The sequence below is a fragment of the Rana temporaria genome, chromosome 3, assembly GCF_905171775.1.
Source record: "Rana temporaria chromosome 3, aRanTem1.1, whole genome shotgun sequence".
Taxonomy (NCBI): Eukaryota; Metazoa; Chordata; class Amphibia; order Anura; family Ranidae; genus Rana; species Rana temporaria.
In genome coordinates this window covers 363,026,267-363,051,079 of record NC_053491.1, presented here as the reverse complement: position 1 = coordinate 363,051,079, position 24,813 = coordinate 363,026,267, and the positions used below count along the sequence as shown (strand labels likewise).

General features: G+C 43.6%; 1 protein-coding gene across 19 annotated transcripts in view; it reads left to right on the top strand.

Moving 5' to 3' along the window:
• Positions 1–24,395, top strand: part of MICAL3 (microtubule associated monooxygenase, calponin and LIM domain containing 3) — a 235,800-nt gene extending 211,405 nt beyond the window's left edge. For 14 of the 19 annotated variants that reach the window (XM_040345339.1, XM_040345340.1, XM_040345349.1 and 11 more), the window contains 4 exons: positions 11,234–11,299; positions 17,614–17,713; positions 20,510–20,583; positions 22,093–24,395. In XM_040345339.1, the coding sequence (XP_040201273.1) occupies positions 11,234–11,299; positions 17,614–17,713; positions 20,510–20,583; positions 22,093–22,277 (425 nt within the window). In that variant the 3' untranslated portion in view covers positions 22,278–24,395. Of the gene's footprint in view, positions 1–4,775; positions 4,827–11,233; positions 11,300–17,613; positions 17,714–20,509; positions 20,584–22,092 lie in introns of all 19 variants that reach the window. The other 5 variants (XM_040345347.1, XM_040345343.1, XM_040345346.1 and 2 more) reach the window with 3 other exon arrangements.
• The last annotated feature ends 418 nt before the right edge of the window (positions 24,396–24,813 follow it).

The following is a 24,813-nucleotide window of genomic DNA, read 5'->3' as shown; positions in this document are numbered from 1 at the left end:
CTAATTGAGCTGTTTTCTTAGCTAAGCAATTATCATAAATTACAGATAAAAACAAGCTATTAAAATAAGCATGAACCAAAGATAATAAAACAAACATGACCCAAAATCATGAATGCAAGACTTCAGTGACTCAAAATATGAACTCACTGAAAACACACTATACATTCCCTTTAATAATCTGCTTATTTTTTTTCTTTTTTTTTCTTTTTTTACTATGCTGAGACCATCTATGCACAAGTCTGCAAATGTTATAAGTAGCTGTTTAACATCTTCTTTTATTAAGGTTATTGGCTGTTCAACGCTTGAATACTTTCTGTTGTAGTCAGTAACTAAAGTAGGATTTTTTTAATTGGGGGCTTTGGATATGTTATTAGACTGGACAGGCATAAGTGAGCGAGATGGTAACTGATCACAAAGCTGATGATTGTGCTACCCTGTTATACAGAATGGTATTTGTCAGGTTTAAGGTATAACATGGCCAAAAAAAACAGATGTAAATGCTTTCACCAAATGTGTATTGTGGTTTTGTCAAGATCTTTCTTATGAGAATGTTTTCAAAGCAATAAATTGGATTGAGATCCAACTAATCGTATCTATAAAGGCTGCAAAGCTCTGCTGTATTCAGGTGGGAAATTTAACATGCATCTATGTCATTGAGTTTTTTTATCTAATTAATGAGAAAAAATCCAACCTAATTTGTGCAGAGAAGTTCTCTTTTTAGTGAGTTGCAGTTCTTGCTGTACACGGTAGGGGGAGCTGCACACCTATCCCTGCAGAGATCCTGGCAAAGTCACAATACAGAGTATTTATGCTTGTGCTTCCTGTCAGCTGCATTTTGGAGTGTTTCCATGTGTCCTGTCTGCACAAAGTTTTGCATGGTATTCTATGCCTGTTGTACTCTCACTGTCTTTACTACTCTTCAGTGTTCTCCTCTCATCCTCATTACCAATTGCTTAAAGGTCCTCCTACAGGTCTTTTCTGTCTCTTACCTTTGCTGTAGTTCCCTCCCCATAACCAGCATTTTTTTTCCTTATCCTCCTAACCCCTTATCAGCCTTCTGACTTCTTGTTGGCGTCCTCTTCTATAGCGACCTCTTCTCTACTCTGTTCCACATTCCTCTTCTTTCTTTCTCTTTTTGTTTTTCCCTCTTATTCTTTCATTGGTCCTCCCTCCCTACTACTCCTCCCTCTTATCTTACATCCTACTGCCTCTCCCTCTTCTCTCTTCTGCTGCTCCTCCCTCTTTCTGTCCCTCCTGCTGCTCCTCCCTCTTTCTGTCCCTCCTGCTGCTCCTCCCTCTTTCTGTCCCTCCTGCTGCTCCTCCCTCTTTCTGTCCCTCCTCCCTCTTTCTGTCCCTCCTCCCTCTTTCTGTCCCTCCTCCCTCTTTCTGTCCCTCCTCCCTCTTTCTGTCCCTCCTCCCTCTTCCTGTCCCTCCTCCCTCTTCCTGTCCCTCATGCTGCTCCTCCCTCTTTCTGTCCCTCCTGCTGCCCCTCCCTCTTTCTGTCCCTCCTGCTGCCCCTCCCTATTTCTGCCCCTCCTACTTTCTGTCCCTTCTGCTGCTCCCCCCTCTTTTCCTACATCCTACAAATCTTCCCCCTTTTCCCTGCCACTACTTCTCCTCTCCTGTCATGCACTTTTCCTTCTTCTGCTCTGTTCCTTCTCCTTCTCTATTGATCTTTCTTCTGCCATTCCTCCCTCCATATACTCTGCAGTTCCACCATCCTTCTCCATCATTCCTCCTTCTGCCATTTCACTCACTTCCTCTGTCAGTCCCACCCTCCTCTTCCTCTGCCATTCCATTCCCTCCCCCTCCTTTGCCATTCTTGACTTTTTTCCTTCCTCTGTTTCATTACTCATTGTCCTTATACACCAGTCTGTCTTTCTTCTCTGCTCTTTCTCCCTCCTCATCTCTTCTGCTGCTCCTCCCTCCTTCTTGTCTTGTATCCTACTTTTCCTGCACCATTCTTCCCTCCTTCTCCATTGTTTTTCCCACTGCCTTTTCCTCTGGCGTTCTACCCGATTTCTCCTTTGCCATTCTATATTCTTTTTCTGCCTCCACTGTTCTTCCCAATTCCTTCTTCACAGTTCCTTTCTCCCTCTGGTCCTTGTTCTTAATTCTTCTTCTCGCCATGCCTCCCTCCTTTCCTCCTCCTCCACTGTTAAGGTTGCTGTACACTAATAGATTTTTAAACAAATGTTCATAGGAAATTTCTCATTCGCATTTGATGACTTAACGAATGTCAAAGATGGTTTGCTTTTAACATTCACTTTTTGAATCAGTGTAATTTCCCTGAACAAAAATCACATGCTGTGTTAGGCCCCATGTACACGGGACGCTGCTAAACGTACGTTCAGAGGCGTCCGTTCAGTTTTTAGGCAAGGCCGCGGCTTCGGCCTAGTCTGCAGCGTCCAGCCTCACGGACTAGGCCAAAGCCGCGGCCTCGCCTAAAAACTCCTGCCGGCAGCTCCTCAGGACCGGCGCGGTGTCCATAAAAAAAAAAAACAACCTTGATTCGAATAGTAAATCAAGTTGTTTATAATAAAAATAAATCGCAGAATTTTTTAGGGGAAAAAAAAAATTACCCAGCTGTAGTTCAGGGGCAGTTGAAAAAAACATCCAACTGCCTCTGAACGTACGTTTAGCAGCGTCCCGTGTACATGGGGCCTAACACAGCATGTGATTTTTGTTCAGGGAAATTACACTGATTCAAAAAGTGAATGTTAAAAGCAAGCCAATTTTGACATTCGTTAAGTCATCAAATGCGAATGAGAAATTTCGTATGAAAAACTCCTGCCGACAGCTCCTCAGGATCGGCACAGTGTCAGCGCCGGTCCTTAATCGATTTGACCTACCAACTCGATTTTTTTATTGAATCGACAGCCCTACTCTGAACTCATTCAATGTTATCCTATGTGACCATGTACACAGTCTCGTTTATTGCAGTTTTTAGGCAGTTGCGTTTCTTTGAAAGCAAAAAAATGGGTTCAGAAGATTTCCACGTTTCAGACACCCTAACGCAACTAAACGCAGTAACCCGCGTTTAGCCAGGTTGCGTTTAGCCGTTTTTGGGCATTTTAAAAAAATATATATATTTTTTGATTGAAACGCTTCTTAACCCCTTAACGCCCGCCGCAAAATTTACGTCCGCAAAATGGCACGGACAGGCAGATGGGCGTATATATACATCCCTGCCTTCTAACGGCTGGGGGGTCCGATCGGGACCCCCTCCGCGGCGGGCGGATTCCCTCGGGGAGCGATCCGGGACGACGGTGCAGCTATTCGTTTATAGCCGCTCCGTCGCGATCACTCCCCGGAGCTGAAGAACGGGGAGAGCCGTACGTATGGCTTCCCCGTGCTTCACTGTGGCGGCGTGTCGATCGAGTGATCCTTTTTATAAGGGAGACTCGATCGATGACGTCAGTCCTACAGCCACACCCCCCTACAGTTGTAAACACACACTAGGTGAACCCTAACTCCTACAGCGCCCCCTGTGGTTAACTCCCAAACTGCAACTGTCATTTTCACAATAAACAATGCAATTTAAATGCATTTTTTGCTGTGAAAATGACAATGGTCCCAACAATGTGTAAAAATTGTCCGAAGTGTCCGCCATAATGTCGCAGTCACAAAAAAAATCGCTGATCGCCGCAATAGCAGTAAAAAAAAAAAAATTAAGAAAAATGCAATAAAACTATCCCCTATTTTGTAAACGCTATAAATTTTGCGCAAACCAATCGATAAACGCTTATTGCGATTTTTTTTTACCAAAAATAGGTAGAAGAATATGTATCGGCCTAAACTGAGGAAAAAAAAACATTTTATATATGTTTTTGGGGGATATTTATTATAGCAAAAAGTAAAAAATATTGAATTTTTTTCAAAATTGTTGCTCTATTTTTTTTTATAGCGCACAAAATAATAACCGCAGAGGTGATCAAATACCGCCAAAAGAAAGCTCTATTTGTGGGGGAAAAAAGGACGCCAATTTTGTTTGGGAGCCACGTCGCACGACCGCGCAATTGTCTGTTAAAGCGACGCAGTGCCAAATTGTAAAAACGCCTTTGGGCATTTAGCAGCATATTGGTCCGGGGCTTAAGTGGTTAACACAAACACGGCTAAACGCAGCATGTAAACGTGGCAAAACGGACGTTTCAAACGTGGGTTACTATCTGTGAAGTTTAATTATTTAGGAACAGTTGTAAAAGCGTCCTGTGTACATGGAGCCTTAGAAATGTGTTTGAGAAAATTGTTCCATCCTGCGCCTTCAAATTTTACCTTAATTGGGGTCAAAACAAATGTCGAGTTACCCCATTAATGATTACGAAATTGAATGAAAATTCTTTAAATTACATATTTTGCGCATAATTCTACTAGTGTATGGCCAGCTGTACTCTTTTCTCCTACTCTGCCATTTTTTTTATTTTTTATTGTTCCTTGCCATTCCTTCTTCTCTTCTACTGGTCTTCTTTTCTTCTTCTTCTCTGCCGCTTCTCCTTCTCTGACATTCCTCCTCCTCCTAGCTCCTCTGCATTCCTCATTCCTTCTCCCCTTCAACTTCTCCTCCCTTTCCATTCCTGCTTCCTTCCATTCTTTTCTCCTTCTGCTACTTTCCTCTAGTTCCTCCTCTTCATCCTCTGGAGTTACTCCCCTCTTCTCCCTATTGTATGATTCTTCCCTCCTCACTTTGTAACTTGTCTCTCTGCTTACCTTTCTGACTCTTGCTTTCTGTCTTTGGTTGGCAATGCAATAACTCTCTTCACAATTCCTTATTGTAGACTATTGGGGAGAGTCATATTACAGTGACCTCATCGATTTGCACCTGGGTGGTATGTATGCCCAAATCACACCCTAATACTAACTTGCACCCCCCAAATCTCTTACTCCCTCCTCTCTCCTATGAGTTTTACCCCTGCAATACTGAAACAACAAGAAGAAACTGTATTTATTGGTAGGCTGGGGCAAGGCTACATTTCAGTACTGTGTCAGATTGCCAAATTTAAGCCATGACCAGATTGTTGATCTGTGCATTTTTTTCTGTGATTAGTTTGTTTGTTCGTTTCACTGCATTGCTTGATAGGGTAGACATCCACTACAGACCACCAGGTGTGGGCACTGGCCTGCCCACCAGTCAGGGAACTGTAAGGTACATATCTCTGGGAATTTGCTTGATCTGCCTCGTGAATTAGCCCCAAACCCAGAGTATACGTTCACTTTGCTGGTCCAGATCTAAGATCCATCATACAAGATTACAAATTCAAGCATTTCTCTACATCCAAGATCTTTGCTTGTTTCTCTTGAAGCTGAGCACACACACACATCGCCAGCTGATGGCATAATCATCTCTCTATTTATCAAGTGTTTAGTGTGAAGATCTGCCTGATTAGATATAAATTCAACGGGCCAGATTCACAGTGAGAGTACGCCGGCGTATCTACTGATACTCCGGCGTACTTTCAAATTTGCTGCGTCGTATCTTTAGTTTGAATCCTCAAACCAAGATACAACTGCTTCTGGCTTCGATCCGACAGGCGTACGGCTTCGTACGCCTTCGGATCGTAGGTGTAATACTTCGGCGCCCGCTGGGTGGAGTTTGCATCGTTTTCCGCGTCAGGTATGCTAATTAGCTGTTTACGGCGATCCACGAAGGTACGCGCGTTCGTCGCATTCTCTTACGTCGTCGCTAGTCGGCTTTTCCCGGCGTATAGTTACGGCTGCTATTTCATGGCTTATATTTAGACGTCCCATGTTAAAGTATGGCCGTCGTTTCCCAATAGGAAAGGACGTAACACACGTCGCCGTTCAAAAAATTACGTCGGTGCGACGTCATTTTGCGCAAAGCACGGCGGGAAATTACAAAACGGAGCATGCGCAGTATGTTCGGCGTGGGAACGCGCCTAATTTAAATGATACACGCCCCATTTGAATTAGGCGGGCTTGCGCCGGACGGATTTACACTACGCCGCCGCAAGTTTACAGGCAAGTGCTTTGTGAATCAAATGTACATGAATCTGGCCCAAAGATTGCACTATTAAATAAAAATGTGGCCAACCTACAGGCATGAGTTAATAGCTTTGGGCAGTGAGCTGTTGTTTATGGGAGATACAGTAAGAAACTGTATCGTCCACCCACCCCTTCTTCTTGAAGGGCTGGTTTACACCAGATGCAGCCCAGTCTGTTTTTATTCTGCATCAAAAACGCATGCATAGTGTTATACATGTATTCCAATGGCCCTAGTTTACACCAGTGCATTGTAGTGCAGTAAACAAAAGTAACGCATGCTGCATTTTTTCTATATGGAACACATTTGGAACGTGGGAAAAAATGCTTTGAAAATGCACATATCCTCAATTGAGATGAACAAAAAAGGAGGGAAAAAAACGCACCGGACAGCGTCAAAAGGGCACAGGAGCGCATCAAAAATGCCCATGCAGAGATGCACCCAGAACACAGAGCATTTTAAATGGCCAGTGTCCACAAAAGTAATTTCCTGATAATCATACACTACAGAACACAGGCTTCTTGACACCGTTGTGACTGGAATATATGCAGCTACCTTTAGGTTACTGGACACTAGCTAAAGAAAGACTGCAGGGACAATTACCGTTATAACCCTTCACACTCTCAGCTAGACTCTTTTTTTTTTTTTTTTTTTGCTAGTGTCCTCATGCAATAGACCACTTCTCTCTGAAAAAAGGATACCATCTTCTATGGAGGTTTCTCTTTCACTCTCTGATTTCTTCCACAATGGTCTTTTCATCACTAGGCTGCACCAGAGCCACTCTGTTGATAATGTGGCTTTGCACTGGTTTCTGCACTGGGCACTGCTCTTGGCACATAGTGGAGTTTGCCACAGGGTGCTTTACAGGTCCAAAGTTTTGGTCTGCCTGTTGCAGTGTCAAGTCTCTGTAGACCCATGTTGGGGTATGCCCACCACAGAGGGCAAAGCCAATTCCCCTTATTACTGCTACTAACCTGGTGAATACAGAGCAGAAGTCCTTTAAACTTTTCATCCCAGGGTGCCCATTTATTTTCCCTTTTTTGGGTGGGAAAAGACTATCCTTCTGATGGCACAGTTAGGCATTCCAGAAAGGCTGGGGTTAATGGCGTTTTGTCCTGCTTGAGGGCGCCTGGTCTGACCCTGTTGTGCCATGCACTCTCATATTCAATAGTTCTATACTGCGCAGCTTTGGAGTTGTAGCACACAAACGGCACACAATTTTCGGCCAACAAACATGAACGTAGTGACGTACTACGTGGTTTTTCAGCTCTTGAGCGCCACCCTCTGCTAATGTCGCGTTTGGTGAGCATTTATTTCGAGCATGCATGTTTGTACTTTGGACTTTCGTCTGACGAACTTGTGTGCACACGATCGGAAAATCTGACAACAGACCGTTGTCCACAGAAAATTTTAAAGCCTGCCATCTAACATTTGTCCACGGAAAATCCAACAACAGTTGTCCGATGGAGCGTACAAGCAGTCGGATTTTTGGCTAACAGTCTGTCAACACACAGTCAGAAAATCAGATTGTGTGTACGAGGCTTTAGTGCCCTTTCCTCTGATAGTTGCTTGCATTCTGACTCCCTTTCCTTCCTCTGGTCATTCAGCCACTTCAGCCTCCTAATTTCTTTCTAAAGAGGAAAGCTGGGTGATCAGCATCACCGTTTTGTTGCTCTTCCCTTTGGCCTTTTGGCCTTTCCATGGCCCCCCTAGGTTTTCATCAAGGTGCTTGCCCCAGTTTTAGTTCTACTCTGTTCTCAAGGGATTCTTATTGTTGAATACCTAGATGATCTCCTGTTAAGGGACCCGTTCTCCCTGTCACTAACAGCCAACATTCAGAAGATGGTACAGATTCTACAGAGATTTGGTTCTAGAAGTCATCACTGGACCCATTTTAAATTGTAGTACCTGGCTCTGATGCTGGACAAGACTTTGTCTAGAAACTTTCTACCTCAGGGCAAACTTGCCTACCTTTGTTCTCATGCCAGGACCCAGTTAAAGCCCTTGAATGGTGCTTACATGAAGGTCTTGGGTTTTATGGTGGCCTCCTTTGAGGTGATGTTATATGTACAGTTTCATTCCAGACCATCAATGCGTCTGAATTCCAAGACCAGGCTCTCCCTAAAGCATTGGATTTCCCATCTGATGCTGAAGTTGGGTAAAGCTTTTCCTTACCAGTCGTGGGAAGTTCTTACGGCTAATGCCAGCTTGTCAAGCTAGGGAGCAGCCTTGTTGATGCAGGGAACATGGTTGTCAGAAGCTTGACTTCCAATCAACATTCTCTAATTCAGGATGATTTGGTTGTCCCTTTAATGCTGGACTTCTCTATTGTGACAACACCCTATGCGAATACAGTCAGACAATTCCACGGCCATCAGACTTGATCCTTTCTTGTTGGCAGGTAGCGTTTCTTAGTCGGCGCGTGAACCTGTGAAAATCGGTTCTCCATTCAGGGTTCTTTCAGGCACTTTCCACAGGTGTGGACCTCTTGCCATCCAGATTAAACAACAAAATGTAGAGATTTGTTCCCAGGTCCAGGGACCATTGGGCTTTCAGTGTACCCTCTGGTAATCACTTTGATCTGATCTACACCTTTCCACCCCTCCATATTCCCTGTTGACTATTTTTCAGGATTGAAAAGGAAGTCATCTTGGTGATCCTCTGCACCGAATCGGCCCAGGCCAGTGTGGTATTCAGACATATTTAAACCCCTGGTAGATACTCCATGGGTCCTTCTAGTCCTTCTGTTCCAAGAGCTAGCGTTCCATTCTGCTTCTCGATCACTGGCTTTAACAACATGAGTGTTGAACCCACAGTCCTGAGGGAAAGGAGCCTTTTAGATTCAGTCGTCCCTAACCACTTGAGGGGTAGGAAGTCGACTTCTCATAAAGTCTACTATCGGAAAATGGGACATTTGCTGTCCTTCCTCCAGTCTGATCTGGACCAAAAATTCTGTTTGAGACCTTTGGTGTCTTACTGTCTACTTAAGGCCTTTATTCCAAGAGTAGCTCACATTCATTCCCCCTGTATCCGCGTGGGATCTCAGTCTGGTTCTCTCAGCTCTACAGAAGCTTTCTTGTGGCTATCACCTCTACAAAGACAGTCTGTGTTTTAGTGCCCTTATCCTGTAAAGCCTTTCCTAATGTTGCAGACGGATAAGGTTTCTTTCTCTCAATGGTGATATCTGCCTTCTACCTTAATTATGATATCGTTTTTCCTCACCTATTTCCTTCTCCAAAGCATCCTAGAGATTTCTCGACACTGTATGAATGTGGTGCACCCGGTGACAGTTTATCTGAACTACTGTCACCACTGCTTCCTGAAGGTTGTCACAAGAGTTTCTTTGCCTCTTGCGCTACCATTTCTTTTTTTTACCCAAGCTCATTCAGGTTAAGGTTAAAGCCTCCTCTGATGCCATTTTTGGGCATAAGGTGCTCTCTGAAACTATCGAGCCCTTCCTGGCCTTTTTAATATGTGGGACCGTTGGAATTGTTTGCTTTGTTGCCAGCCCCTGAGTTGGATTGCTTTTGAGTGCACCAGTCATATTGACATAAAATAGCCCGTGCTCTGTACTGTTAAATCAGGAAATACGTTTATTTTTTTTAACTTGGCGGTAAAATCCCTTTCCTGGAGTACAGTACAGGGCTCTCTCCACTGCTTTCTACAAAAGTGAAGGAGTGGGAGGGGATGTCTCTGCAGCCTTTCTTCTTCCCAGTGTTCAGTCTCCTGAAGTTAGCTGCATGTAACTCAATCATAATGATTTCAAAAAGCATGTGTCTTGTGCTGTACTCCAGAAAAATGTGTTTTAATGGAAGGTCAAAAACCCTGCTATTTCAGTTAAAGATGGAGTCTGGTGTTCTAAGACATTAATTTACTTCCTGTGTATCTGTCTCTGAACTCTTGGCTCTACTCTTGCCTGAGGAAAGAAAGAACTGTGTAAGCTCCGAGTCACTCTGATCAGAGCTTACACTTGTCGTAGGATTCCACTGGGCCATAAACAAGCACTGTCACATAAGAGGAAGGAGAGTACATCATATGTTCCCCCATGCCTGGATGTATTGTGTGTTTTCTTACATTTGCTGAATGGGGAGCGTAAAAAAAATATCCACATGTAGCTAGTTGAGCTGCCAATAAAGTGAACCTGTTGCACAGCACTAGTTTGCTTTAAGTGGTCCCACCACTGGTATTGCACTAGTCAAGCAGGCAGTGCAGGAGCCCCTTTACAACAGCCATGGAATGTGTCAGACCCGAAAACTCAGCACATCTATTTCACAACTGCAGTCCCTGAGAGATGTAAAAACCTGTTAGGTGTTCAACTCGCTGCCAAACTTAGGTGAAGTAATCCTTTTACCCGCATCGTAATAATCTTCACAGGGACATAGCAGAGCCATGGAGTGTGATCTCATTTCAGAGGTAAATGTGTAACTGGAACTTCAAATACACGAAATAAGGATTTTTGTTAGCTTTGGAAATTCCAAAACATTTGTGATGTTTTTGTAATATGTGTCTATGCATTGTTGTGAGTCTTACTGGTCAACACGCAATAAATATGAACTTCCCGTTCTTAAGTGATTGTTAGATGGGGGTCACCGTATCGGGAGCACCAAGATAGGTGAGGTGGGACATGTCAGTGCAGGCTGCTGTAAAGTCACATAAAGATAATTATCACATAAAGGTTATATGGTGTTACACACATGGGATTATGGAACTAAACAATCTCATTCTGTTTCAGAGTTTATATCAAATATATGGTTTTATAACAATGTACAATCCAGGTGAAGTGTGGCTGTTTTATTAATATCCAATCCCCTCCCCGTATGTGTTTTTTATGTTTTATTTTATAAATGTTGCTGTGTCTTCTCTTTGTAAGAGATGGGTTCATGTTAACACTGTGATAAATTGTAATATTAACCAATCAATTTGTTGCACCTTAGGCAATATAAAGTTCTGTGCAATGTTTTTGATTACATAAAAGTTGACACCATATCTAGGAGAGGGTGCTGTTCTCACCTTCCCAGGGGTTGGGTTGAGTAGTCAGTGAAGGTTTCTGTTTTTCTGGCCTGTTTCTGGGTTGATTTTCCTACTTTTTCTTCTTGTTGTTTCCTGCTCTCACTCTGTGTCCTTTTTGCTTTCTTCCTCTTCTGTCACCCTACCCTTCCCTCATACACACTGCCTTCTCCGCTTCCACACCTCTTTCTGCTCCCCTCTTCCCCACCCATGGCTCATTCTTTGAAGTTGATCCCATTGTGGGGACTCCACGGCGTAGACCTATCTCCTTCTGTCCCTGTTGTGCCCACGAAGGTAAAGTAGCTTTCCTCTGCGGCTGGCATCCCATTATTACCTCCAGCTCATTATGGTAGACCTCTGACCCCCTCCCTCCAATCCCCCCCAAGCTCCATTATCACTCCACCGCTTCTAATGATTGCTGCATGACTGTGAGCTGGCGTAAAGCGGAATCTGAATCCGGGGCACAAAATCAACATCGATAAAGCGAGAGGGGTATTGAAATGGGGGTGAACTGTTGGATGCAGCAGTTTTTGTATATACTGTCTGCTTTCATCATTATTTTTTATCAAAATAAACAAATCATCTGTCTGCAATGGAGGTATTCTCTAGGTTGCTGAGATTAAAAGTTAGATTTGAAAACAAATCAACAACCTTCCTATTTTATAAACAGTTTTCAAACATTTTAAGGTTTGAGTAAACCTTAAAGGTTTACTAAAGGGAAAAAAAAATGTTTTCTTTAAAATAACAAACATGTTATACTTGCCTCCACTGTGCAGTTCGTTTTGCACAGAGTGGTCCCGATCCACGTCTTCTGGGGTCCCTCGGCGGCTGTCTCTGGTCCTCCCCACAAGAACTCGCCACATTCATGCGAGAGAGCGAGTATCACTCGGCCCCGCCCCTCGGTGCGCCGCGTCACTGGATGTGATTGACAGCAGCGTAAGCCAATGGCTGCGCTTCTCTCAATCCATCCACTCTAGCCAATCTGGCGCTGAAGAGGATCTCGGGACCGAGTGTGGGACTTTCGCCGGGTCAGGTAAGTAAAACGGGGGCTTGGGGGGGGGGGGGGGGGCGGCATCATCAGATGTTTTTTCACCTTAATGCATAGATTGCATTAAGGGGGAAAAAAAATGTCCTTTACAACTAGTTTAACTGAAAGACATTAGTTTGCTGTTTGCAATATGTATTATAAACCATTTATTTAATTTGTTAATAACATTTTCAGTTCTGCTTGTTTCCCATGGCCTTTTTGCAGCCACCCCATGCACTCATGGATTCCAAGGATGGCTGCAAGGCATTTCTCAGGGCAGGTTTCCCGATGGTGACAGCAGTGGACATGCTTGCATACAAGGTCACTTGTAGTCTCCATCAGAAGCTTGTATGACAGGGTGACAACGCAAGAGCACATTTAGGAGACAGGAAAGAGTGTTGTCATCCTATAACAGAAAGTGCCTGAGCTTGGATTTTCATGGCAGGACCACTTAGAATTATTTTAATGATTGTGTTTATATCAACTTTATCATTATGACTGTGAAAATTTGCAGGTTGTAAATATCAGGATTCAGGTTGCCCTTCTATCATTTCTTCAATAAAATGTATGGTACTGGAAGAGAAAAAACTGGGGCAAAGGTTTTTTGGTTTGTGAATTTATGGTGACAAAAAAATATTTTAATTGTATAGTACAGGACACAGGATATGCGGCTACTTTTAGGTGATTGGATAATGGCAAAAGCTTTGCAGGGAATGTCCCCTAGTGCATATGACCCCACTCGTATTGTACGTTTTCTTGTGTTCTGGAGAAGTTTCTACACAAATCCTTTTTTTTTTTTTTTTCTAATTCACATCTTCAACTGACGCTTCCATCCAGTTCCTGGATCAGTTGCCCTTGGTTTACATCTTGGGAACCAGACCTGGAGCAGAGCTGGCCTGTCATGTTTGCATTCGGTGCTCACCCTGGCATGTGGTGTAATGAGTATAGTTAGCCATAGGGTGCTATACAGGTCTAGGGCCATAATCTATTCTTTGGCACGCAGACCCTTAAGATCCCTTCAGGGTAATGCCCTCTGTGATTGGTGAAGTTTGGTCCCCTCTGGGAACCTGCAGCTTGAATAAGGTAAGGCAGAGTTTCCCTGTAATTGTGTCCTGTTACATGTGGGGTGTTATTTCACATAGTGTGTCATCCCAGTCTGTAAATGTGTCTACTAAATTGATGGAGGGTAACCTTTACCTTTCTGGATCTGGCAGGGGTTGTTCACAAGCAACATTGCTGCTTAGGCGGTGAGGTAGTTTCAAAGGCCATTCTGCTGCTCACTACCTACTTTTCCAGAGACACAGGACATTGGTCAGTCTCATTCCGCCTTAATTTTGTGAGTACCCCACAGAGGATCCCCTCACTTCACCCAAAAGGCAAATTTAAGCTCATTTGCAGCCTCTGGCACTTTTCTGCAGGGAAAGGGGGGAACAGGACCTGGTTTTGACGGGTACCTGCTCCCACTTCTGTCTCAGATCTCAGCAGCAATTTGAGCCGGAAGTTCGCCCTTAACCCGCAATCACAGGTCCCAGAGGACTGTGGGACCATTCACAAGGTGCAGCGCATGCGCAGTAGTAAACCGGCTGTGAAGCCGCAATGCTTCACTTTTTGTTTCCCTTCAGATGCCGGTGCCTGCACCCGAAGCCGATTGAACAATCTGCTTGGGTGAGGACATCGCTGGATCCAGGCAGGTAATGTCCTTATACTAAATGTCAGCAGTTACAGTATTTGTAGCTCCTGACTTTTAATTGGGGGGAGCCTGGAGTTCCCCTTTAAAATGCTGACGCTTGCACCCAAAGCTGATTAAGGAATCTGCTCGGGTGAGGACATCGCTGGATCCCTGGACAGGTAAGTGTCCTTATATTAAAAAGTCAGCAGCTTCAGTATTTGTAGCTGCTGACTTTTTTTGGGGCGCCTGGAGCTTCTAGTGCCAATTTCGTCAATACATTTTTTTATTCAAAGTTTTCGTCAGTGGCATTTTTACAGTGACGGAAACAAAAAAAAGCGAATTTTTGTTCACTGACGAAAACTATGACGAAAATCTAATCTGTCCCAGCAAGCGACTGTGTGCACCGCGAGACAAGAGCAACAGTGTGCATTACAGAAAGCCAGGCCTCCAGAGTCCCACTCCCAAATCCTGAGACGACCCCCAGCCAGGCAGCCACATCCTGAGCAGAGCAGACTGTGAGTGTGTACATTAAAATTACAGCAGGCCTGAGGCCTCCCCTCAGACCACCATCCAGCACTGTGTGTGCATTACACAGGCCGCCTCTGACCACTGGCAGTGGCATCCAGGGCACTGTGCATTACAGGTCATGCCTCAAACGACCACCATCCAGCACTGTGCAGCATTACAACAGGCCTCCTCTGACCACAGGCATCCAGGGCACAATGCATTACAGGCCATCCCTCAGACCTGCCTGAGACCACTGTCCAGAACACTCTGTAGTCTTACAGACCTCCTCAGAGCACTCTGCAGCTTTACAGGCCTCCTCAGACCATCCAGAGTGACTAAATCTGAATCTGTGAGTTTGTTCAACCACTAAAATCACACGGCTCTGAACAGAAAAGCCAAATGATGAGATGGACGTTGGCACACCTAGTCCAGGTGCTTTGGCTCAGGATGTCCCTCCCACATCCAGAAACGAACCACAAATGTACATAGAAGAGCCGGCACCACTGGAAATTCAGTCTTCAGTTTTATTGTTGTCTTATGACCAGGAAAAAAAGAACAAGCAGATGCATTTTGGCACGGAGGCCTGCATGCAGAGAATGCATCTGCATGTTCTTTTTATCATGCTCATAAGACCACAATAAAATTGAAGACTGAATTTCCAGTTGTGCCGGCTTTTCTATGTGAATTTTGTAAGTTATGTCATGTTTGTGTCCACTAATAATCATTCTTGTTAAATATTGTTTAGATAATTTCTAGGTGGGGGTGGGTCTGTCAGGTAGGCCCGGATTTCTAACAGCAGCCTCAGCTTTCATGCACATGCCTGGATCGAGTTTAGGTACTTATAAAGGGGGGCTGCAGGGGGGGAGCTACTTGCAGAAGGCTTTTTACCATACTGCATACAATGCAGTAAGGTAAAAAAAAATTCTGCCTTTGCAACCACTTTAACGGCTTCCGGACCAACCCGCCGTAGTTAGACTGCGACAGGCTGGCTCCCCTGCGCGAGCCATCGTAGCTGTACGTCGGCTCTTAAGACACCTCCGGCGGCGCGGGCGTGCCTGAAGCATGTCCCCGTAGCCGGTGCAAGTGCCCGCCGGTCGCGATGACCGCCGGGCACCCACGATTGCTCATTAGAGCGAGAACGGGGAGCGAGGAGACTGATCGTGTGTTCATACAATGTATGAACACCAATCAATCTCTTGCCCTAGTCAGTCCCCTCCCCCTGCAGTTAGAACACACATTAGGAAACACATTTAACCCCTTCCCTGCCAGTGACGTTTTTACAGTAATCGGTGCATTTTTATAACACTGACCGCTGTACAATTGCCAATGGTCCCAAAAATGTGTCAAAAGTGTCCGATGTGGCCACCATAATGTCACAGTCCCGATAAAAATCGCAGCCACCATTACTAGTAAAAAATAAATAATAAAAATGCCATAAATTTACCCAAAAATATGTAGACTATACATTGGCCTAAACTGAGGAATTTTTTTTTTAATTGGGATATTTATAGCAAAAAGTAAAAGATATTGTGTTTTTTTTTTTTTTTTTCAAAATTGTCGTTCATCGTTTATAGCGCAAAAAATAAATACCACAGAGATTATCAAATACCACCAAAAGAAAACTCTATTTGTGGGAAAAAAAGGACATCAATTTTGTTTGGGTGCAGCATCGCACGGTCGCGCAAGAAATGGTCTGGTCATTCAGCAGCCAAATCTTCCAGGGCTGAAATGGTTAAACTGTTTGGCTTTAGAATAACTTTAGAGTTCCTTCACACTGTCCTGCAATTTTGCTAAAGCACAACAGTTTTTGTGCAGGTTAGCTATGTTTTACCATAGATTTTCCTGCATGCTGCCTCTTTGGCGAACTTTCTGAAACTGCACGAAAACTGCAGGACGTCATAAAAGTCTATGGGAAAGCACAGCTAAGCCACAAGAAACCCCCAGATTAGCTGCCCTTTGCCAAAAGCGCAGTGTGAAGCATCTCCTTTACTTAATAAACTTTAGCGCGTTAGTCTGGTAGTTTTGCACGATATCATGGAGGTGGATTCTGGCTTGTCGGAAGAAGGAAAGATACATTGGGGTTTATTTACTAAAGGCAAATCTACTGTGCACTTGAAAGTGCAGTCGCTGTAGATCTATGGGGGACATACAAGAAAAATAAAAAACGCATTGCACAGCAGTGTTTGTCTTATATTTTTGGACAAGATTTTTACACTTTTTGAGCTTGGTTCACTGTGTATTGGTTTCAGTGGGTGTTTATACTTTATTATATTGGTATTTGGGGATTTATAAGGGTGGTAACATATATTTTGTCCTCTGTGTCTGTTCAGGAGGGACTGACAGCACTGCAGAGAGCAGACAACACAAAGTGTTTTCATTATTAAATACAAGTGAAACCTTGGATTACGAGCATAATCCGTTCCTGGAGAATGATCGTAATCCAAAGCACTCGCATATCAAAGCGAGTTTCCCCATAGAAGTCAATGGAAACGAAAATAATTTGTTCCGTATTGACTTCTATGGAATGCAATACCGCGTGTGGCCAGAGGTAGGGGGGCGCCGGAAAGGCTCGGGGACAGCTCGGCTGAACTCGGAAAGGTTCGGGAACTGAGTATTTCCGAACGGCTCCGGCGCCCCCCCACCTCAGGCCAAATGCGATACTGCACATCACTGTGGCTTGAATCCTGCTTGTTTTGCGAGACAACACTCGCAAACAGAGTCAGGCAGGACTTAAAAAAAACAAAACAAAAAAAAAACAGTGCTCGTATTGCGAAACGTAATGTCTGATAACTTGTATAGATAAATTTGTCTTCAATGAGTTGTTCTGTGCACCTACCCACATGCTGGCCAACTATCCCTCTGACCAATTTTACAACCTATGCTGGTCTCTAGGGGATGGCTGGGGTACAGTTGGGGAAAAGCTCTGTAGAAAATGATGCCAAAATCATTCATTATTCAATCAATTGTGCCGGCCAATTTTTCTGCTCAGGTAAAACTGTTCCTAGAAAATGCAGCTTAGTGGTCACTTGGCGGAAAAAGGCGAAGGAAACAAACTCGGAAAAAATGAAAATAAATAAAAATAAAAAAAGTTAATAAAGCAGATGGTTTGTTCAGTAGAACCCATCTAAATTCCAGGTGTTTGGTCATTCTGGATGACAGATCTGTCTTCATATGGATCACCCACCCAAAACTGCAGGAGGTGTACCTGGCTTTTGTAAAACATTTGTGCTCCTGCAGATAGCAGTTCAAATGGCTGGGTGGGTTCAGGTTCCCGCTTGGCACCGCCCCTCTCCTGTGTGCGTAACTTTAAGCAGACCCTCCCCCATTCAGCTTTGTGTTTTTGGTTTGCTGCATTGTTTCCCGTCTGTCCTGTTTTCCCGCTCTGACGCTGCGCTTTTCTCGTAGGGATGGGCAAGAAGGATGACCCCAAACTGATGCAGGAGTGGTTCCGCCTTGTGCAGGAGAAGAACGCGCTGGTTAGATATGAGTCTGAGCTGATGATATTGTAAGTTACCATTTGCAGGTTTTGAACATGCAGCATAATTATCAATAATCTAAGTTTTGACCAGCAGAAGTTTTTCAATTTTCTCCCTTAATGCTGGGAATAGCACATTTATCTCCTGATTAGTTTTATACTAGTAGCAGACGTCCTCTCAGTCCTCCTTGCTGCCACTTCTGAATAAAACATGGGGAGATTTACTAAAACTCAGAATCTGGTGCAGCTGTGCATGGTAGCCAATCAGCTTGTAACTTAAAGCGGTCCTCCACCCTAAAGTGGAGTCCCGCTGATCGGAACCCTCCCCCCCTCCGGTGTCACTTTTGACACCTTTCAGGGGGGAGGGGGGTGCAGACACCTGTCTAAAGACAGGTATTTGCACCCACTTCCGGCCACACGATACGGGCGAAAGACGGGCATTCCGTCACATCCCGTCTGTCGCCCGTTGTGTGCTGGGAACACTCGGCTCCCAGCACACAGCGTGTGAGCCAATCGGCGGGCGCAGCGCGACTCGCGCATGCGCCGTAGGGAACCGGGCAGTGAAGCCGCAGCGCTTCACTTCCTGGTTCCCTCAGCGTGGATGGCGGGGGAGCAGCAGAGTGACGAGCGATCGCTCGTGCTCTGCTGCGATCGGCGCTGGACTCCAGGACAGGTAAGTGTCTTAATATTAAAAGTCAGCAGCTGCAGTATTTGTAGCTGCTGACTTTTAATATTTTGTTCCCATGGCACATCCGCTTTAAGCTTGTTCAATTAAAGTGATTGTAAAGTCTAGTTTTTTTCCTATAAAACTAACAAACATGTTATACTTACCTGCTCTATTGCAGTAGATATGCACAGAGCAGCCCGGATCCTCCTGTTCTAGGGTCCACCTTCGGTGCTCCTGGCCCCTCCTTCCTGGTAAGTGCCCCCACAGCAAGTAGCTTGCTATGAGGCACCCAAGCCATGTCTATTCAGACACCAAGACCCAGCCCCGCCCCCTCTCTCCCCTGATTGGCTAGCTGACTGTGATTGACAGCAGTGGCAGCCAACAGCTGAGACACCCGTAGACATCGCTGGATAGAGGGGACCTCTGATAAGTGTTAGGGGGGCTGATGCACACAGAAGACTCCTTTAAGCTTTGACAGTAAAACCTGGATGCTGTTTCTTTACACAGCTGCACCAGATTTTGCACTCCCATGGCGTCCATGCAATTACTACTTTTTAAATGTTCAGTGGGTGGGACTGCCTGCTCGGTGTTCACATGACAGTGGGTGTGCAAAAAGCCAGACAATGACATGAGACATTTTTACTGTATTCACAAGCAAACTGTCTTTGATTAGCGTCATTTTACGGTGATAATCCACTTTCTACAAATCTTATAGTTAAGAGTCACTGCTGCACTGTGTCTGAGCACTTTGTAGCCACCATCAAAGCAAACACATACGGCATATACAAATAAATACAATGATGAAAAAGTATTTTGAGTGGGGTTATGAAAACACACAATCCACGATCATGTAGGCTGAAAGGTGATTTTCACTTTGTCAGCCTAATTTTAAACCTATTGACAAATAAAAGCTAAAATGTCCAATTCCTGCAGTTTGAAAAAAAATCCTGACTATATATGTCAATGGGCAGCTCAAGTATTACAGCATCTCTTCTGTCTTTATACTCGAGCGCTTAACAGTAAAAATTGATTCTCTGCCTGATGTGCTCAAACACCGTTTTTGTTTTTTTCCTAAAATGTACATGTACCACTGGCAACCATCTTGTCTTTTCCTGATCGCGGCTTATCCTGATTGGACATCATATGACAGGTCAGGATAACAGAACCACTTTGCGGCCGTCAATTGGTTGGTTAATGTTCACTGTATGTGATATCAAACTGACTGTAAATAAAACTTAATAAACAACCAGAAAACTACAAAAATATTTCCATCCTACACCTTAGAATTTTCTCATCATTGCAGTGGAAAGGAAAACTTGCATCCCTTTAACCCCATTAACGATTAGAAAATCGAACGCGCTTTAAAAAAAAAAATTTTTTTTTTTTACTAGTGTATGGCCAGCTTAATAAAGGAGTATCTGGTGTGTTATCATTCGTGTCTCACCTTGCAGCTTGTTGCCAATGTAGCAGTCCTGGTGCTTTGAAAACATTGCCAGAACATTTATAGAATGGTTATACCTAAATTTTAAGCTAAAACATTTTCTTTTCGTTTTGGATAGAGCGGGGAAGGGTTAAATCCCTATCAAGTTTTTGAATTGTTTGTGACCCATTGGGAAAATTTTCCCAGAGATACAACAGGAAGTGTGATTAAATCTCTCCAATATGAGGGACTATCCCAGTTTAGAATGTTGTTACTGGAACAGGTGTCTCTATTTCCTCCTATTTCTTTTTAGAGGTGACAGCAACACTTTAGTTTACTATTACATTACGTTATACTTTAATTGTGTTGTATTCAAAGTAAATTGGGGTGAAATGAAGATACAAACACACGCAATTTACGTTACATTTCTTTTTCGCCTTGAAAAAGTATTCATACCCCTTTAAAATTTTCCAAATTTATATCACAATTCCGTGCCACTTTGTGTTGGTCTATCACATAAAATCCCAATAAAATACATTCACATTTTTGGTTGTAACATGACAAAATCGTGGAAAATTTCAAGGGGTATACTGTAAATACTTTTTCAAGGCACTGTATTTTACCTATAAAGTAAGATCTCTTGTGCCTATGTGTATAAATCAAATTTCTGAACACATGTTAATTCAGTGCAGCTAAAAATAAATTTAAACATATCATTAATTCCACATTGTGTCTTTAGTGCCCGCGAGCTGGAACTGGAGGACAGACAAAGCCGACTACAGCAGGAGCTACGAGAGCGCATGGCAGTTGAGGGTGAGTGGTGCTCAGTGATAAGATATGAGTTGAGGTATCCTTTATTTGTCCTTTATTAAATTTTATTTAGGTTCTGTTCACACCTTGGAAAGGGCAACTAAGTGTGCACACTTTTTTATGTGTCCACACAGCGGGCAGATCCACAAAAGAATTACGCCGGCGTATCTATTGATACACCGCGTAATTTAAAATTTTCCGCGTCGTATCTTTGTTTTGTATCTACAAAACAAGATACGACTGCATCTGGGCTCGATCCGACTGGCGTACGTCTTAGTACGCCGTCGGATCGTAGGTGCATTTTTCCGCCGGCCGCTAGGTGGCGTTTCCGTCGCATTCCGCGTCGAGTATGCAAATTAGCTAGTTACGGCGATCCACGAACTTACGTCCGGCCGGCGCATTTTTTTACGTTGTTTGCGTTCAGCTTTTTCCGGCGTATAGTTACCCCTGCTATTATGAGGCGTACTCGATGTTAAGATGATGGCCGTCATTCCCGCGTCAAATTTTTTATTTTTTACGTCGTTTGCGTAAGTCGTTCGCGAATAGGAATTTGCGTAAAATGACGTCACCGTCGTAAACATTGGCTTGTTCCGGTTTAATTTCGAGCATGCGCACTGGGATACCCCCACGGACGGCGCATGCGCTGTTCAAAAACAAACGTTGTTTACGTCGGGTCTCGGCGTATTTACATAAAACATGCCCCCATCACATCGATTTGAATTGCGCACCCTTACACCGCCAAAGATACACTACGCCGCCGTAACTTACGGCATGCTTTCTTTGAGGATTAAAAAAAAAAAGTAAGTTACGGCGGCGTAGTATATCTTAGATACGCTACGCCCGACGCAAATATGCGCCGATGTACGTGGATCTGCCCCAGCATGTTTATAGCAGCCCGTTAATTTCAGCGGACTGCCTTATGTGCAGGAAATGCACACAAAAATGCCTGACACAAAAAATTACACCGCACTAAAACACATGGAACTGTGTTCACAAGATGGGTGGAGGTGCCATTAAGAATTAATAGCACTGCTGTGCATCCGCAAGAGGGCAATGCATTTCTGTGAGTTGCAGCAAAGCGCACAATTTGCAGGTGGTCCTGCAACACACTGGTGTGAACAAAGCCTTTGTGTCACTGCTGGCTGCATACATGGCTATTGGCATGCAATTTTGAATCCGCTTTCGATGCAACAACTGTACTAATAGTGACGGAACTCCCATTACAAGTTTCTGTCAAAGCTGTGAACTTATCACAGATGATGGAGGTAGTATGGTTTCATATGTTTAATCTGATTGAAAGTGTAATTTCTTGTTCTTTGCTGCGTCAGATATAGAAAGACAACAATCTGGCAACTCCTCGTTACAGGTTGGTCAAGTTCCCCAAAATTACTCCACTCATTATATACTGGCTTCTTCTATCTCATGGAAAACTTACCAATGAATGTGGGGGGCAACAGTGGTGGAGAATCCTTTTTATTACTTTTTTTTTTTTTTTTTCCTGTGTCTTTACAGATAATCTAAAGACAGAGGAAGAGTTATCAGACGAGAAGAAAATCCTGAACGAGATGCTGGACGTTGTGGAGCAGCGAGATGCGTTAGTGGCACTGCTGGAGGAGCAGCGTCTGCGCGAGAAAGAGGAGGACAAAGATCTAGAAGAAGTCATGTTATCTAAAGGTTATAACATGAACTGGTCCTGAGGTCTCCCCTGCTGTCCCCTAACTATAGAGGGGTTCATTCGTCTTATATGTGAAGGTGGGCAGAGAACCTCAGAGGAAAAGGGCGTTGCTCAATGGAGCTGTTACATGAACCTGTAGACCCTTGCAGAGTTCTTCTGGGGCCCGCCACGATGGAGGGACATTTAAAAGGGAGATAGCGTTTGTTACAGACAGGACGTTTCACTTCAAGTGCGACACTGAAAAGTTTCTAATCAGGTTTACATTATGCTGCCATTTCTGCGGTGCCGTGCATGACCACTTGTGATCCTTCCCACCGACTCAAGAGGTTTTCGTTTGTTCTTTTCTTGTTCTTTTTTGTCCAGCGCCGCGGACAATAACGCAAGTGAGTGTCACTTGCACTTTGAACATTTGGCCACTAGGTGGCTGTTCCTTTACGTTTTTCTGGTTTAGTCTTTCTCCCAATGGATTTTAATGGAACGTGCATTTCTCAATGTTTGAGTTTGTTTCCAAATGGAAGGAAAAGCGTCGTTAGGAAGTTTTGTGTTTTGTTATTTGCCCCAGAATTGTTTATTCGACATTGATAGTAAGAAGAGGGGGGAGATATCTGCATGATTATAGGGTAATGTTGTAGCCCAAAAAAAAATTAACTCTGAACTGCCCGCAATGTATATGCAAACACTCACAGATTGTAACCTACACTGAATGACAAAAAAGTTTTGTTTTCATTTTAAATCAGAAAAAGGCTAATCAATCACAGACCTGATTATATTTTAAGTGATTATTTTGAGTTCTCTTGAAAGCCCTCCCCAGTTAACATTCTGTTCCGCTGTTCAGTTTGGTGGAGCACTGTCCTGGTATGGGGGAGGGAATGCTGTCACTTGGAGGAAGGATTTTGTGTAAGCTCTGAAACAGATGGACATGCAGGTTACCCAGAAACTATACCCAGGGCTCCTGCCAGCAAACAGGATGGTGGAGGAGTGTGTCAGGGATGAGTATCAATGCATAGGCAGGCAGCCTTATCAAGAGTCCCTTTTATCCTGAAGTACATACACCTTCTTTGTGGTCTAATTTTTGCATCTTTGCATTTGCTTATATCCTGATATTGTGCAGCAGTTTGCTGAATTCAGCCCACGCCTGCTATATTAATATTTTATTTTTCAATCTCCAAAGATTTTCTTGCTATTTATTAAAAAAAAAAAGTCTCCTTTTGCTACCGAATGTGTTAAAATATCTCCGCTTTCAGCCATCCTGGGCTCAAACATCCAGCATTGTCGAGTGATAAAATAATATCTATCAAGATAAGCAGTTCCCCCAATAACAGTCCCCTTTCCGGGATGGTGGGGCAGATTCGGAGCTGCTTATTGGCCGATGGGAGTGGAACTTCAAACAGCAATACAGTGAGCTGGTTATGGGGAGAGCCAAAGTTGGTTTTAGTTGTGGGAAGAAAGTTTTTCTACTAATTCTAATAAGCCTGCTGCAATGTATGATAATATTGAATGTCTGCACACATTATTTTGGGCCATACACACCTTCGTAGTTCATGTTAGAGCATATTTTACTAAAGTAACTGCTGCGGATCTGTTTGTCATGCACTCAGTATCTTTGTTTTGTGCGTGAAATGGGGCTGGTGATAAAATATGGTCGCCGTATTCCCAACCATGATCACTGCACATTGGGATTCTGTTCCACCAGGGTATTATTCTGTGACTCTTGGGTAAACCAGAAATACTTGCTGGAGCTTGTAGTGCTTTAGAAACTTCAGGACTTTGAGTGGGAAAAAATAATTCTTCATAAAATTCAGTGGAAAGATTCCCCATTATCAGCCTGGTTACTGGCTCTTCTGACTGGAAATGCGCCGCATGTGGCCCCAAAACATTGGCTCTTTTTTTTATGACATTTATTCAATTAAGAAAATTATTTGAATAAAGTTGGTGAAGATTGTTCACTTTGCAGCATAGAATGCCATTACCCATTGGGTAAGAATCCCAGCTGCCTAATAGTGCAGTGACATGCTCAAAGGCATACAGATATCATTCTACACCACACACTCTGGAACTTGTCTGTGGTCACCCCACTAGCTGAGTGACTGCAATGACATGTGGACAGTCACGGAACAGAGCATTTACAAATCTGTAAAATGTAATCCAATAATAGAAATATGTGAACTTTACTTGAAGTAAACATTAAATGATATCTCCAGATGTGTGTGCCATCACAGCAGACTCCACAGTAGAAGGTTTTAATCAAAGAAACAGAAAAGCTACAGATATTTGCTATGCTGTCTCATTAGACAGCCACAATGCCCTGACAATCCTTTGTCATTTATTAAATGTTAAATTGTAAATCAAAGACACACACATAATACATATAAAAACATGTAGATAGAAAAGATATAAAATAAACGTTTTATTTTTCTTCAGAGAAATCGCAGCAAGCAGAAGAACGGTTTTAACCATGCAAAACTGTTTCAGTTAGAAGTTTCCCTTTTTTCCTCTAGTTCAGTGCTTTCCCCATCATTGCTGATTCATTTTTTATGTTTCAATAATGTTTATTGAGG